The sequence below is a fragment of the Ascidiella aspersa genome, chromosome 1 (genome assembly GCF_963924565.1).
Source record: "Ascidiella aspersa chromosome 1, kaAscAspe10.2, whole genome shotgun sequence".
Lineage (NCBI taxonomy): Eukaryota > Metazoa > Chordata > Ascidiacea > Phlebobranchia > Ascidiidae > Ascidiella > Ascidiella aspersa.
The window spans coordinates 8,753,576-8,769,707 of NC_139447.1; the positions used below are offsets into that span (position 1 = coordinate 8,753,576).

At 37.8% G+C, this 16,132-nt stretch overlaps 1 protein-coding gene across 1 annotated transcript in view; it reads left to right on the top strand.

Moving 5' to 3' along the window:
* The window catches only part of LOC146167081 (ATP-binding cassette sub-family C member 4-like), a 37,806-nt gene extending 25,398 nt beyond the window's left edge, over nt 1-12,408 (top strand). The window contains exons 17-31 of the mRNA XM_083391051.1: nt 52-126; nt 559-731; nt 1,572-1,777; nt 2,545-2,691; nt 3,073-3,152; nt 3,490-3,640; nt 4,037-4,156; nt 4,481-4,698; nt 5,750-5,944; nt 7,213-7,371; nt 7,872-7,961; nt 8,378-8,550; nt 9,388-9,493; nt 11,650-11,784; nt 12,257-12,408. Coding sequence (XP_083247177.1) covers nt 52-126; nt 559-731; nt 1,572-1,777; nt 2,545-2,691; nt 3,073-3,152; nt 3,490-3,640; nt 4,037-4,156; nt 4,481-4,698; nt 5,750-5,944; nt 7,213-7,371; nt 7,872-7,961; nt 8,378-8,550; nt 9,388-9,493; nt 11,650-11,784; nt 12,257-12,382 — 2,154 coding nt within the window. The 3' untranslated portion in view covers nt 12,383-12,408. The remainder of the gene's footprint in view (nt 1-51; nt 127-558; nt 732-1,571; nt 1,778-2,544; nt 2,692-3,072; nt 3,153-3,489; nt 3,641-4,036; nt 4,157-4,480; nt 4,699-5,749; nt 5,945-7,212; nt 7,372-7,871; nt 7,962-8,377; nt 8,551-9,387; nt 9,494-11,649; nt 11,785-12,256) is intronic.
* Nucleotides 12,409-16,132: the final 3,724 nt, after the last annotated feature.

The following is a 16,132-nucleotide window of genomic DNA, read 5'->3' on the forward strand; positions in this document are numbered from 1 at the left end:
CTGGCTAAAAATCGCTCGTTTGATATTTAACTTTGTTTTTCTCGTTTGCAGAACCAGGAAAACTTAGAGAAGAGCGAACTCCACGACTCAGAAGAAGAACAAGTTTCCTTGATCACAAAGGACAAGGTTCGTATTGTATGGATTAGAAATTAATCGATGCTCTGAAAGTTGATGTCCACTGAAATCTTTCACACCACAACAGAGTAGATGTTACCACTAACGCAGGCGCGTCTCAAATGAAGAACAAACGAGACACGTACATGCTCTCGGTAAAGCGCGCCACTAGGAGCAGTGTTTTAATAAAATAAAACACTAAGGTTAACAGATGCGATGGTGTAATTAAATTTGTTTAATATTTTAAACTTGAATATTCATTAACAAAAAATATAGTATAAAAACATTTTAATTTATTCGATTACTGAATTTGGTCAAATAGTATTTCCCCTGCTAAATCGTACTACATCCTGCAAACCTGCTAAGCTACCAACGCTAAAAACTAAAATGCGATTTGAAAAACAACAACCAACAATTGAGCTTTGTTACGTCGCACACGCGCAGGTCGACTACGTGGCGCACGTTGAAAAGGAGGAAACTAGAGTGATGGGAAGCATCGGATTCGACGTGTACAAGGAATACCTGGGATCCAACAAACCGCTACTTGTATTTCTCGCCGTACTCATCATCGCCAACCACTCGCTCTATCTACTCTGCGATTGGTGGCTCTCGATCTGGTGAGTAGGGTTTGTCCGATAATGTGGAATCGGAGGCAATACCCGATGTGGCAGTATCGCTACGCGTCCGATACCAGGGCGATATTGGTGCCGAACCTATTCTAAATTTCTTAAACTAGACAATAATGTGTGTTTTTCTAACCTAAAAGCAATCACTTTAGAAAACAATGAATTAACAATCAAGGCTCAGTATACGTTTAATGTCAAGGCAAAACTTGGCTTTATATCCTAAAAATCAAGTTACTTGTACATTTTAACGTTAACAGGTTTGCTTTTGCTCAAGATTGTGTGTTTCGTTATAGGATTTGGGTACCAAGTATCGGACATTCCAATCCGATAATGTTAAATCTGAGCCGATTCCTGAGCTTAGTATCGTTACCTGACCGATACGACGTAATACTATCTGATGAATAAGTGGGGGCACAATAGTCCTTGTTTACAAAATCTAAACTTTTTTATCTGTTAACATATTTTTGTTCCAATAGTAGTAACTACTTTCTTAACGCCTTTACGGTGAATTTGTACGAAAAGACAAATTTGCCATTTTGTAGATAGGCGACTGTATTAAAAGTTGGTCGATATAAATCGCATTAAATTTAGCAATGAACGTTGATCCAGGCTCTACAGTAAATCAATGGTTTGGAAAAATCTACACATTGAGTCATTTTTTTCATAACAAATATAAAGCATTTTGCTTTTTGCCATCACTACTGTAAAAAAGCGCTTAAATGCACTCTATGCGTATTTAACGAAGCCCAAAAACTCACTGATACGGCCGCCAAATACAAACCAAACTTTCACGTTCGTAAATAAACCGCAACTTTTTTCGGACGTTTCCAGGGCTAATAGGTCGGAGATCTTCTACAAATCGCTCGAACAGCGACTCGCAAATAACTCAAAGAATGCCAGTTACTTCAGCAACTTTACCACCACTCCAGCGTTCAACACTAGCATAAGCCAAGTAACGACCATGGCGACAGCAACTACGACGATTGGTGACCCCGACGCAGATTTCAACGACAACTACTATCTCGCTATATTCGGCGGTAAGGGAATGTTTACTTTCAGCATCTTAAGCCTTTCGTTGAACTGTAATTCTTAACCTCTATTGTACTTATTTTACCTGTATGCTCCTGTAGCTTGATTAATGTTGTGAATTTATTTGTACCTAGAGCTGTAAGCTTGTGCTACTTAATTGAAATACTTTAGTTTGTTACTATTGCAATGGTTTTATTTGTTGTAATCCTGTGATGGAATGACTATTCGAATCAAAGGGCTGCCAGGGTTGCCACTAGGTCTTTAACTTTATTTGTGTATTCAAAAGTCTTTAAAAAGCCCTAAGTTTTTCCGAAAGTATTTGATTGCTTTGACTTTATTTTATGTGCAGCTTCAAGTTATGTGTTAAGTAAGTGCGGTTAAAAAAATTAACTATTTTTATTGTGTGGACCATGGCTTTTAACAGTTTTGTTTTCGAAATATAGTCAAAAACTTCGAACGATCCCATTTTAAGTGTTTGACTGGCAAGACATTTTCTGATGTCTTTGAAATTATTTTATAAAACTGTGTGGCCACCCTGTACTGTGATACTAACTTTCTTGTTTTGGTAACAAAAATACTTAGCGCCTAAAAAAATGTTTGTTAAAAAAGACAATACTACGCAAGGATAGCAAAGACCTTTTTACAGAAGTTTGACATTGTAATAAAATAGTATAATGGTATACTTTACGCTTCACTATGTTTTGACACTTTCGTTTCTAATGAATTTGTCGGTTTTAATTTTTTCGATTTTAATAAGCACTGCTTTGTATTCCAGCTTTGACTGCGGCCTTCATAGTCGCCATGTACTCACGAACGATCACGCAGTTCTACTATTGCGTGATATCGGGAATTTCCATGCACGACAAAATGTTTCACGCAATCCTCCACGCGCCAATCCGCTTCTTTGACGTCAACCCTGTCGGTAGGTGTGGCTTCCGTGTGACTTTACAAACACGTTTATCTTGAAACTAATATATATATTTTACTTGTAAAGAAATTTTGGCCTGCCGGAATGTTCGTGCAATGCAAACTAAAAAAACGTTATTGTATAAATCTTTTTTGTTATTTTCGTTATTGAAAGGTCAATGTGTTTCGAGCAATTAGCATATCTTTATAAAAAAGCATATCTTTATAAAAAAAAAACAGCTGCACTTAAAACACAAGAGTAGAAAGTTTTATTTGACGGGAAAGTAAACAACTTAAAAAAAAGAAAAAATGTGTTTTTACCCCTTCTGCATCCGCTCTGAGTGTACTATAACTGTATACACAGTACACATGAAACTCAGTTGTTCCTTATTTGTAGGTCGAATATTGAACCGATTTTCAAAGGACATGGGACAGGTCGATGAGATTCTTCCACTGACGCTCATGGACTTTATTTATGTAAGATCTTGGCTGCCAGAGTCAACGAAAACATACTGCTGATTCAGGTGTCAGTGGTGTTCAACTTTCAATGCTTAGAAGTTTAATCCTAAAATAATAAAGCTAAATTCAAATCTTGGCTTAAGCTTCTTTCTTGCATGCGTTTTTTGGAAATTGGAAAAAAACTGTGTTGTATGCATTTTCGACTGGCTTTAAATCTAAACGACTAGCAAACCACATATGCATTGGTTAAGTTGTTTAGCAGCTCACCTTAACCAGCCTACATTTGTTATAACATTAAATTGATTTAAACGACACAAGCAATGTAATCCAATTTTAAATATTCCGATTGTCCCAGATATCCTTCACCATCTTCAGCATCCTGCTCCTCGCTGTCATCATTAACTTCTATGTACTCATCGTGGTTCTTCCCCTGTTGTGCTACTTCGTATGGCTACGTCAGTACTACATTAAGACGTCACGTGACATTAAGCGAATGGAGGGCGCCAGTAAGTTGATTCCTTGCTTTTTTAGTTCAGAATTTTAGGCAAATTCCAAACGCACATTTTGATGCCATAATTAAGCAGCTTTTACCAGCTCTTCGAAATAGTACAAGAGCTTAAATCGTTGTTTGGGTTTAAATATTTTATCTTATCGAACGTGTCGGATATGAAAAATGTTGGTTTTCACGCTTAAATGTATCGAATATTAATGAAAGTCATGTAATGTATCCTAAATTCCTAACAAATCGTAACACATCTTATAGTAGCACTTAGTAACGCATCTTATCATAACATATCGTACCGTAACGTATCGCAACTTACCACAATGTAATGCAGCGTATCGCACCCTATCGCTCAGCAACGTGAAATGAGTCCTTTAACTAAACATTACTTTTTATGCAGGTCGCAGCCCCGTGTTTTCCCACCTGTCTTCCACACTGCAAGGTCTTGCCACTGTGAGAGCGTTCGGGATGCAGAACTACTTCGAACAGACATTTCACCAGATGCAAGATCTGCACAGCTGTAAGTACAGGCCCAGGTGTGGCCGACGTCCTTTTGCCTTTTTTTGCTCGCATGAAAGTTTATTGCACTTCGCAAGAATTTACGTGAAAGAAGTTATACTTTTGAACAACTGAAAACGTTATCATGAAAGTTTTCATAGAGCGTAAATATACATGTAAAATAGGCCAAGCGATACTTTTTAAACAGTCTGTTTTTTATATTTTTTTGTAAATCTTCAGTTTTGCTATAAATAATTAGACAAATACGACCATTTACAAAGATTGCTAGTTGTCCAAGTCTGCTTTGACCCTTAACAGTGATAAAACATGCAAAGTTTCGTTGCAGCCGCTTGGTTTCTGTTTCTTGGTGGCGGTCGGTGGTTGGCTCTTCGTCTTGACACATTAAGCGCCTTCTTCATCGGAACCGTGGCCTTCTCTTCGGTCATCTTATCACACCACATGGACCTGGACGCCGGTCAGGTGGGCCTGACCCTGTCCTACTCCATCATGCTGATGGGAATGTTCCAGTGGGGCGTCCGACAAAGCACCGAGGTCGAAAATCAGGTAACCCGCTGTGTTTTTATTTTGTTTTGGGTGAAGCCTGTGATGGAAACAGACAATAAGAGCTACAAAGCAACAATATCTAAAGCAATCTACACCATAGCATTAAGACCAACGACATAATAAAGCCACAAGGGCAGTAGATCCAAATCGTATGATTGAACAAAACCTGTCGAAATAAGTCCTCAATTCGTTGCAAAGTTGCCCAATTAACAAAAAAAAATAACGTCAGAGCATTCATTTAGCAACTCTTTGTTGGTGATATCGGAAAATATATTAGATCCTATCTATGACCGCTATAACGCAAGAGTATTTATCTTTTGAAACATTTTAATGATCGAAAGGCAATTGATTTGGACAGTCTAGTGTTCTAGTCCAGTGTTTCTTAAACAGGTGAATGGTTCACCCCAGGGTGAATAAAATTTTTGCAGGGGTGAACCAACCAAAAGGGGTGTATAAGGGTGAACCGTCAGAAATGGATGATAGCTCTGCAGTAAATCGACTATACTGACCTGCTGTTTTTAGTTATTTTTTGCTAATTGTAATAGTGAGGTTGGTTTCACTTGGGGTATCACTACGAAAATTTGGTGACTTTGTTTTGTGCTTTTGTAACTTTATATTTCTGGACTCGAGAAATTGTAGATTTGCAAAGGTAAAACTTAGCTTGAGTTGATATTAAAAAATCGAAACAACCCAAGTCATTTTGTGCTGTTATATATAGACGAGATAGTTTTATCATATCATGGGACAAGGGTGAATGAAATCTGGAGATAGATGCTAGGGGTGAACAAAACTAAAAAAGTTTAAGAAGCACTGTTCTAGTCTACTTGATTTATAAATTGATCGCAGGTCATAAATGTTTCTTGAAAAAGAGCTCTATTCAGTAGTAAGACATTAAGAAGATAAAATCACCGCCATTAGTCCCCGGCTTAGTACACATAAAGTAAAAAAAAACAGTAAAGAGAAATAAGAGTTCTTACACAAACGATAAACCCCGCCTTACTTTATTACAACCGTACATTTCGCAACGTCACACAATCCCATTACGTTACAGATGACGTCAGTCGAGCGCATCCAGGAGTACTACAAGATTGAGCCCGAGGCGCCCCACGACGACCAGGGGCCGACCCCGCCCCCCGAATGGCCCCAGTACGGGGTCGTGACCTTCGACAACCTGTGCTATTCTCACTACCGGGGCGGCCCCGACGTACTGCACAAGATAAGGCTCAACGTGAAAGCTCACGAGAAGGTAAAGAGTGAAAGTAGAACTAATATGACACTAATGATAGATACACATTACACGCACACACACATACGTTTACCAACTTTGATCAAGCCTTTAATAGACTAACCCAGTGGTTCTCAACATTTTTTGGCTTGCGACACCCTACAGAAATTATAAATAGTTTACGGCACCCTTGCTCGTATTTTTGCTGAGTGATAAACTGCAGTGTTACATTAAACGAGATTGAAACAGCACATTTACTGTGCAACAACGTTCGAAAAAAACTTATAACGTTTTGGCACTTTTATTGTACACAAAAAATTGTATCAAGAAGCTTACCAATAGAGCAAAATTGGAATCCTAAAGAATTTAAAATATCTTTCGGCATCCTTGAGAGCGTTAAAAAAGGTACCCTAAAGTGCCGCGGCACCCCCGTTGAGTACCACTGGACTAACCAAATCAGTCGTTTATCATTTATGCCAGGGGTTCCCAACCTGTGGTACGCGTACCACTAGTGGTACGCGAAGGCTGTTCAGGTGGTACGCTTTCGTTTTTTTCGTCAAGTAGCTTTCGTTTTTTTTTTACAAAACCCTGGATTCACAACTTTATATTTTGTTTATTTTATATTTTGTGAGCAGAGTTGCTTTGTAAAGCGTACAACGCTGTGAGATAGTGGTCCAAGGTTATGTCAAATGATTGCTCTTGATAGATATAATCTAGTGTTTTTAGCTTAAACTACAATTAGCGTTGAATAATGCGCTAAAAATAGAAAAAAATATGATTCGATCAAATTAGTTTTCTGCAAAAAGTGGTACGCGTGACACTACAGTGCGTCCAAGTGGTACGAGATCATAAAAAGGTTGGGAATCCCTGATTTATGCAAACAAGGTCAGGCTAGAAAAACTACCCTGTAGTGAGGTTCGAACCCCTTACCTCCGGCCAGACTGTGATCGTCGCTCTACCAACTGAGCTACACAGGCTTAGAGGGAAGCGAGTCGATAAACAACCATGAAACCATACTTGCTGCATTGAACGGGGGGGAGCCTTTAATAGATTAACGCACTAACCGAATCAGTCGATCAATTAAGAACTTTTATATTTTTCAAGCAAATCAAATTGCTATTTTCTTTTCACTTGAAATGTACAGTTTTGTAGAGTCTCTTTCCTCAATAGTGCTTTGACAAAAAACTTTCTTTTTTAATACAGCGTACAATGAATTTTTTTTTCGTTTAGTTTAATTTCGAGTTCAATACTCTTTGAAAATTTAAGTTCAAATTTTTTTATTTTCGCAGGTCGGTGTCGTCGGCCGCACGGGGGCAGGCAAGAGCTCGCTTATTTCCGCTTTGTTCCGCATGAACGAGTACACCACCGGGGAGATCTACATCGACGGCATCGCCGCGTCTTCACTGGGTCTGACGTCACTAAGGTCGGCGTTGTCGGTGATTCCCCAGGTACATCACCACGCAAGGTTTTATTTTTATTAGTTGAGCGTGGTTTAATTTAAGCCCGAATCAACTTAAACTTAACTGTGTTTAGTACAATGTCTTAAATACTTTTTAAAAGGTTTTAGCAAAACCAACTCTAAAATACCTAATTACGTCACTGGGAAAATGGCGAGAAATGTAATTATCGCAAAAAATATATATATTTTTTTTTTTTATAAAACCCCTTTTTTATAACTGCAACCCAATTGCTTCATCCAATGATTCATACCTTAACCTGAAAAAGCATGTTTGTGCGAAAGCTAATCATTTTCGAAAATATATTAGGTCTTTTTGCTTCTTTATTGTCATTTTTAAGTTTCAGAAAGCTGGCAAACGCTTTTCGCTTGCTTAAAAAAAACTTTTTGAAATTTTCGCGCAAACTTCACAAGAAGCGTCTGCTACAAAATTGCGTGTCTAAATCATCAGCAAATGCCGTTTTTATATTGTTTCGTATTTATCAATTTCAGGACCCCTTGCTCTTCGCTGGAACGCTGAGGAAAAACCTCGACCCGTTTTCGGTTTTTATTGACTCGGAACTGTGGGACGCTCTGGAGCAGGTAATCAAATTAAAAGTGAAATGCTTTGTTTATGCTCGACTTTTTTTTTTGAAAAAGTCTGTGAGACAAGGATATAAACGGAGCATTGGTCTGTCTTATTTTCAGTTTCCATAGCTTTAATGGTTTCGCCTGAACTCTTTACATTTTCTCTTAGACAGAAGATTTAATTTATCTCGAATTGGAAGTTTTGCAAACTTTTTAGACCTTTTTACAATAAAAGTTTGTAAAAAAAATCACGACTTGCGAAAAATTCAGGAAATCGTTAACTTTAAGCAGTGTAAAAAAATCAACTTCTATAAATTTCAATTTGATGTGTTACATCCGACCACCCTTAAAAATGCCTAGCTCAAAAAAATAAACTCACGCTAACGATATTACACACGACGGAACATAATTGAATCCATTTCCACACACAGGTCCAGCTGCGTCATCTGGTTGAGAGCTTCCCGCTAAAGTTGGAATGCGAAGTAGCCGAGGCCGGATCGAACTTCAGCGTCGGTCAACGTCAGCTCGTATGTCTCGCGAGAGCCATCTTGCGGAAAAGCAAAATTCTGATCGTGGACGAGGCGACCGCCAACGTCGATATGAGGTCGGGCAAGAAATATACCAATAATACTAAAAATAAGCTATTGCTGCCAGGCATAATGTATAACCGAGGCTTGCTCATCCAGCAGTTTTATTGTAATCAATCGACGATTCCACGTCCTATACAAGACGCCTCATCAGGATGCAAGACAGACTTCTTATAAAGCGACTAATTGCAACCATCCACACATGTAAAACAGCGATAACAAATCGTGCGATTACAAACTCGCACCAACGTAGTGATAAAACAAGCTCAAAAGAAAAAAAATATATATATACTTGTAACCTCAGTTTTAGGTGTAATGTTTATATTTCGCTAAAAGTAAGTTAATTAAATGCAAGCATTAAACAACGTTTTTTAACTAATAAAAGTTGATCGACTAAAGTTTTTATCAGTTAACTGGCAGTAAACACAATGATGGTTACAACAACTTAGTTCCTTTTTTAAATAGAATTCAAATAAACAAACTTACCAACTCTAATCAACAAAGCGTAAATGTAAACTTAAACAGCAACAAAGTTAGCTGTTCCCACCAACAAAGTCACGTTAAAAATGAACCACACGAAGGAGACACGTTTCTGCTCGAGGCAAAGCGCGCCACTAGGAGCAGTGTTTAATAAAATAAAACACTCAAAAGTTAACAGTAAACAACGGTAGCTTTTTGATTAAAGCACTTTTAAAATATTGAATGTTTTTGCACTATTTGTAGTGATAATGTAACCTTTCAAGCACAAATATCCAAGAAACGCTTTCCAGTGTTCATTCCTATAACTATTTCAGTGTAGAGTTTTTTTATTTGTTAAGGTTTTCACTTAAACATATGAACCATTTTTTGCTCAGAACCGACAAGCTGATCCAACTAACAATCCGGCAAACTTTCCGGGCCTGCACGGTCATCACTGTGGCGCACCGGATTAACACCATCATCGACTCGGATCGTGTGCTGGTGAGTTTCATTTATGACTGAAAACTGAAAGTTTTGTTACGACCAAACAAAATAAGTTGGCAAGATTTCACAATCAAATTGTTGTCAACTGGAAATTGACATGCAAAGGCGCTGTTTTCTTATTTTTCTTACCTCACGGCGCACCTGTAGACCTCTAGAACCTGGCGGTGCACCTAGCGAGCTCAATTTTTGGTTAGACCGGTATTGCTCTGGAAGTCCTTGCAAGTTTGTATTTTATACGCCCCATAACCGAATAAGTTAAGTCGAAAGATAAAGTAAAAGAAGATAAAAGAAATGTTTCGTGGGTTAACAAGCGCTGTTAAAAAACGCTGTTCCTAAAGGATTAAAACTTACGTCTATTTGATGTCAAATGCCAAAGTATACCAATAGTTCGCAAACCAACATACCTGTTCTACTGTTAAAATTAGATTGCTTAGATAGAACGGCCTTACCTTCCGTCCTAAATATGGAGTATAGGAACAATAAGTATCGGACATGATTTCTTGAGACCTTAGTTAAACATGTTTGTCTTACAAGCGGCTCGCACTCCAATCCTTGATTTTCGCTAATTGCAAAAAAAACAGAAATATTTGTGAATCATAAACACTAAGTAAAAAGCCATTTTTCTTATGAAGAAATTTTAAGACTGTTTTACTCCTTGAAAAGATAAACAAAAAAACGCTTATTTGAGTTTGTGCCATGTTTGACTGGTTTTTAGTTGTATTATTTGTGGCAAGAGCTAATGCCGTTAAAAAAGCAAGAGATATTCGAAACGCTCAAGTTGCAACCTACCCCTGTGGGATTTGATATTCTTACCCCGTTTTGGTAACGTTTCTTATGTTTTATATAAATTAGATTAAGTTAAATAAGGTCTAGGCCAGTGGTTCTCAACCTTTTATGCTTCGTGGCCCCCTTTGAAAGGTTCTCAACACCCGTGGCCCCCTTGCTTATAAAAAAATATTTAGCGTTGTTTCTACGTGTATTTTTTCTTGTTTTACTTCTCCAAGTTAATATCAAATACAGACATTAATCAACGAATGAATGCACTTATTCGCTCCAAAATTAACAAAAAAGTTATTTTAATTTAAGTTAACTTATTTAGTCATTGCAAAGCTTGATCTTGCCAAGTTATTTTTTTGCTCTGTTTTGTATTGAGCCAAGCCAATGTTACTACATTCGTCGAGATGATTTATGGATTTTCGGTTTATGAATTACTATTAATTTACATAACGAACCTAGCTGAGTATTGTCCTAAAATGACCTTGAGTTACTCTCCAGCGTACTTCATGCGTTTTCCTACGGAATGTTTATTTTGCAACTTAACACTCCTTAAGGGAATTGCGAAATCTCTACACCTGAGATTATACGTTAGTTCTCGCCCAACGGCATTTGACGGACTCTTAATGATTTATCGGCAACAAATCGGCCCGACCGCCTGAAAAGTGCTGATGATATTGGATACATATAAAAGCAGCACATGTACGTTGGGTAAGGCCTAACTTTCCTCGATAAACGAAAGAAAAGGATTCACGCTTCTACTTTTAACATCTCTCGTCTAAAAACGTTTTAGAAAACTGTGTTATAAAACATTACAAAAAAGTGGGGGGCTCGTTACAACTGATTAACGGTCGTATCAAAAACAAATAAACATACTAGCAAAATGTTTCGCTCAGCAACTGGTCGACTTTTAACGCAATGCTTAAAATGTTTTTAAAAAGAAAAAACAAATGACTAAAAGTAATAAAACTACATTAATAAGTATACAGCAAACATAATAACTATATCGTTTGTGACGTAACAGTGCATGACAATTGAAGGTGTGGCATGCCTGTGATCGACAGTTGTGTACTGCTAATAAATGCTACAAAAAATTAAGAGTAAAATATATTATAATTTTTTTTGAAAAATGGCCCCTGTGTCCCACTGGCCACGCCTATGCCCATGGCCCCCCAATTACCGCTCCGTGGCCCCCAGGGGGGCCGAGGGCCACGGTTGAGAAACCCTGGTCTGGACAAATATGTATATCCGGCCCGCGATAGTTAATATTTACATTTATCCGTTCGGCGATCGCCAGTCTTTATATTTACTCGGACCTGTGTGAAACAAGTTCGGTGACTCCTGCTCTAAATGATTAAGATGCCCCTCTTCTTCCTCAGGTGATGGACGCGGGAAGAGTGACGGAGTTCGACGAGCCACATCTTCTCCTCGCCAACAAGGAGAGTGCCTTCTCGCAAATGGTAGACGCCACGGGAAAGTCCCAAGCCCGAGACCTGCGCGAGGTCGCAAAAGAGGTGAGGGATGATTTTTCATGTTTCTTTGGTATAAAGTATTAGTTAAGAGCTTGCGGGGCTTTTTACTCTTCACTGTTACTATTTTCAGGTAAAGTTTCAAAAAAGTCAACTTTGTGTTTTACTGGATCTTATTGACTTTGTGTGGAAGAAAATTACTTGTCCGCACGATTCCACGAAATATAGTGTACCCCGAATATAGTGCACTACCTATTTCGAAAAATCTGATTGGTTAACTGATATTGATACCGCTATTAAAAACTGTCTTAAATAGCGCCAATAAAAACTGTCATTAACATCTGAAATCCATTAACAACTGGGATACCAAAAAAAAATGTGATACACCAAAAGCTGTAATATCATTTTAATTAAAAACCATGATGTTTTGTGAATTATTGGCATTAAAAACTATCGCAGAGCTACGCACGGCAGCCTTATTTATACTTCAAACATTTTCTCTTTGAACCTTTTGCAGGCTTACGAGGAAAATCACCGGCCCGTGACGGACGATGACGTCGAAGACGCCAAGCGTTCCTACATGGCCCGGTTCCTCCCGGTGCCAGGTTCCTACGACCACCTCGAACTAGAGTCAAATGTTTGAGGTCCGATCGAAAATCGCCCCCAAAAAATCATGATTGTACAAGAAAGTACTCTTGGGGAAATGCGACGATAAAAGCCTTGAAGGAACGAAATGATCGCCTTTCGAAAAAATTCGCTCGGATATTGCCATCGTTGAGACGCGAAAATCGATCTTGGTAAAGTTTTGTTGAGTTCCTGGACTGATTGAAATAGACACTTTAGTCCTTTTAGGCCTTGGTAAGGGTGCACGAATACAAAGGTGTTTGTGTATATGTTCTTGAACTAGTTTAATATTTGTCGCAATGGTTTAAACCATTTTATGTCTGTGTGTACTTTGATGTCTATTCCCCGTGTTGTTTTAAGAAAGCTCTTTTTTTGCGTTTGTTTAATAAGCCGTATCCATTTCAGTCTCAAACCTCACGATTTGTCGGTCGACCACTGAAATATCTATTTTGATCGGACCCACTATTTTGTTGCATCCGCCTGTTTCAATATATATTTCTAATTTTAAGTGTATGACCCAGTACGAAACACGCAACTCGAATCTTCGATAAGTAAAACTAAAAGGCCTAAATTAAAGAATAAATTACAATAACTTGAATCGAAACGTTTCAAGACACCGTATTTTGACACTCTCTCCACAGTTAAGTTGCACATCACATGCAAAAAAACTCGTTTATTGCTTTTGTGTTTCTTATTTATTGTAGTATACGTAGTGATCGCATCGGTTTTGTGCTTTACTTTTTAGTCAAGGTAACCTAAAGGTGTGCAACTTTTTTTTCTCTGTGCCCGAACCAATAAAGTCTCGTTTTTTACTAAAGTTGGCTTATTTATATTTACCTCGAGACACTTTAGTACGATTTAGTAATACGTGACCAGGTCGCCGTTATGCCAACAATTTACAGCACTTGTCGAAATTAACTTTTGTTGAACTAACCCGTACACTCTACAATACATAATTCACATATTTTTACTCGTTAAAATATTAAACTGGATTGCGCTTAACAGCATTTGATACTTTTGTGACCCGCCAAATTTGAAAAGTTTTAACGTACTGTGTATTTTATTTCATAAACTTTCATCAATACATGTAATCATCTCGTTCACTTAAAAAAACTCATATCATTTCGCGAACCATTTCGTAGTCTGTTTTGTGGTATTCAATCTGTTCCATTGAAATGAACATTTTGTTATGCTGTTAACACTCCTCTGCCGTTTAGGTAAACGTTACTTACATTGCTACGGATAAAATTTAGAAACGTTTTTTTTTAACTTTCTTATAAGCATTGTTTATTCAGTTTTCATGCCGTTCCAGTGAGCGTCGTTCAGAGTTTTCTTGATTATTTTTTTTTACCGATTTAATCAACAATATAAATAAAGTTTTCATGAATTGTATTCAACTTGTTCACGTGAACATTATTCATGGATTCCTCTCATAACTGTTGTAATGCCACTCTCTTGAAAAGAATGAGTAAAGTTGGTGTAACAATTTTTCATGCCCGTGTTTGTTCACATGAGCAATATTCTCGTGAACGCTTTAGTTAGTTTTCCCGTGACCAGTATTTATGCCGTTTCTGTGAAACGTTTTCATAAAGTTCTTATGAACAGAATTCATGTGATTCACGTAACTAGCATTCGTGATGTTGACGTGATCCACATTTTTTAAATTCTTTTGAACAGCGCCCGATTATATGAATATCTTGGCGCCTTTCATATTATAAATATTCACCTTAAAGTTCCCGCGACATTTCCACTACTCGTGACACAATGAAATTACCTTGCCTCCAAGCACTTTTATTTATCACGCACTAAATGCTTAGCTGACGCGCTAACTCAACTGAGTGTTCTGACAAGCGTTTTAACTACAGCATCTAGAAATGTAAAACCTTAAACTCTGCAATGTTCTTTGAGTTATTTTCGTATGTCAGCAATTTTCAATGTTTAAGAGCGTCGCTCGACCCCAAGCTCAATATTTTGAACTGCAATCGGCGACGCTTATAGAGGTCGGGAATTTTCGGGGGAAAATTCGCTAAAGAGATTTGCCGCTTGAAACCCGCACTCGTTGCTTCCACTATTTCTATGAACGTGACTATTTATACAAGAAGTGAAACTGTCCTTTCGTGTTACGCGCATACGTCGACACACCACTCATTACTCAATACATCCTGTCCCATTGCTTAACCCGTTTTTTGTTTGATTGTATCGCTGCGACCTTTTTGTGGTTTCCAATTTTTTTCGCCGTTTTTTTAGATGGTGATATTTTTTTAGCCTCGTTATGGTGAATATAACTAGAGTTGTACTCGGGACTACGCACATGAACAAGTGTATGTATTGTACAGCCATTTTCTTATTTTACTGAACTTCATCCCGTTCTTTTTTAATTACGACCCTTTTGTAGTTAGGGAATATTGTTTTTAATCGTAAACTGCGTTTGTTGGTCCAATATGAGTTGAACTTGCCATCGGCAGAGGCCGGCATTTATCTTACATTCACACAGCAGAGTGAAATTGTATTGCAAATTACTCTCGATTCAAAATAATACAGAATACACATAGTCCCAAATCAAGTTTTCCATTAAAAAAACCCAATCCAACTCAAATTTCACTTTTTTGTCTTTTCCTATTTTTAACCAGACACTGTGTCATACCGGAATCGTTGGAATGACTTTTCGAATGTCTTGGCGGAACGGAGTAAAAAGTACGCGATACTCGTTCAACGGTTCGAGTGGTTGTAGAGATGTTTCATGTGCTTAGGTTTGTTTGTGTTTACGTTTGTTTTTGAGTGTATATTTTCACTGCTGTGCAGTTTGGCCTTTTCCAGCACGGCGAATTATACTTCCCTTACACAAACGCACTCAAGCGCTCGTTTTTTTCGCTCTTTTGCGCACGACTGCTTCGATTGTGAATACAACCAAAAAACAACCGTTGCACATTTTCTGCGTCAAGAAGTGCGATGAGTTACTTGCGCCCACCCATTTTCTATTTCAGGTCTTTTATCTTGGATTTGCGAGAAGTATTAAATATCGCCTAATTTAGGGGGTTTAAACTGGGGTCCATGGGGGTACGTGAACTAGGTTTATGGGTCCATCAAAGCCTAATTGAACTATGAGTGTATATTTAAGCTATCTGTTTTTCAACGAAAAGAGAAGGCTTTAGTTAAAAATTAAACGTTTTTGCACTAAATATACTTAGACTTTATTTCATTTCACATTTTTTGGACCGGAAACAGCAAATTTCTGAGGTCTGTTTGTATTATGACGTCATCACCAAACATTTCTTGGCTTCACTGGTCAGTTCGAAACAAAAAAAATGTTAGAGCTCCGCGGTAAAATAAGTTTAAGAACTCCTGGTCTAATTCGATGAAGAGTCCCAAGGAAAGGCTATAGTAAAATCAAGTCAATCGCATAATCAGTTAACAAGAAAAAAACATGCGCGAAGAAACAACATTTTTGAGCAGCGCTTCGAATTGTGCGTTTTTTAAAATTGCCTCTAGAATGCGCTGCCAGCTGTTTATGTGTTATGTAGCCACGCTGGTTTGGCATAAAAAGCAACAATTAAAACATATATTTGTTGTTTATAAATATACAGGTTTTAAAAATGCCAGCCAAACAAAGTTAACTTTTGTAAAACAATTACAACCATGTATAAACTGAAATACTTACAAAAACACCAAAAAAATACAACCAGCAGAAAGTAATGTATTGTAATGAATTACGAAAAATACACTAGATGCTGAATACTTTGTGTTGCCAGTTTTGGGTATATTGCTTGAA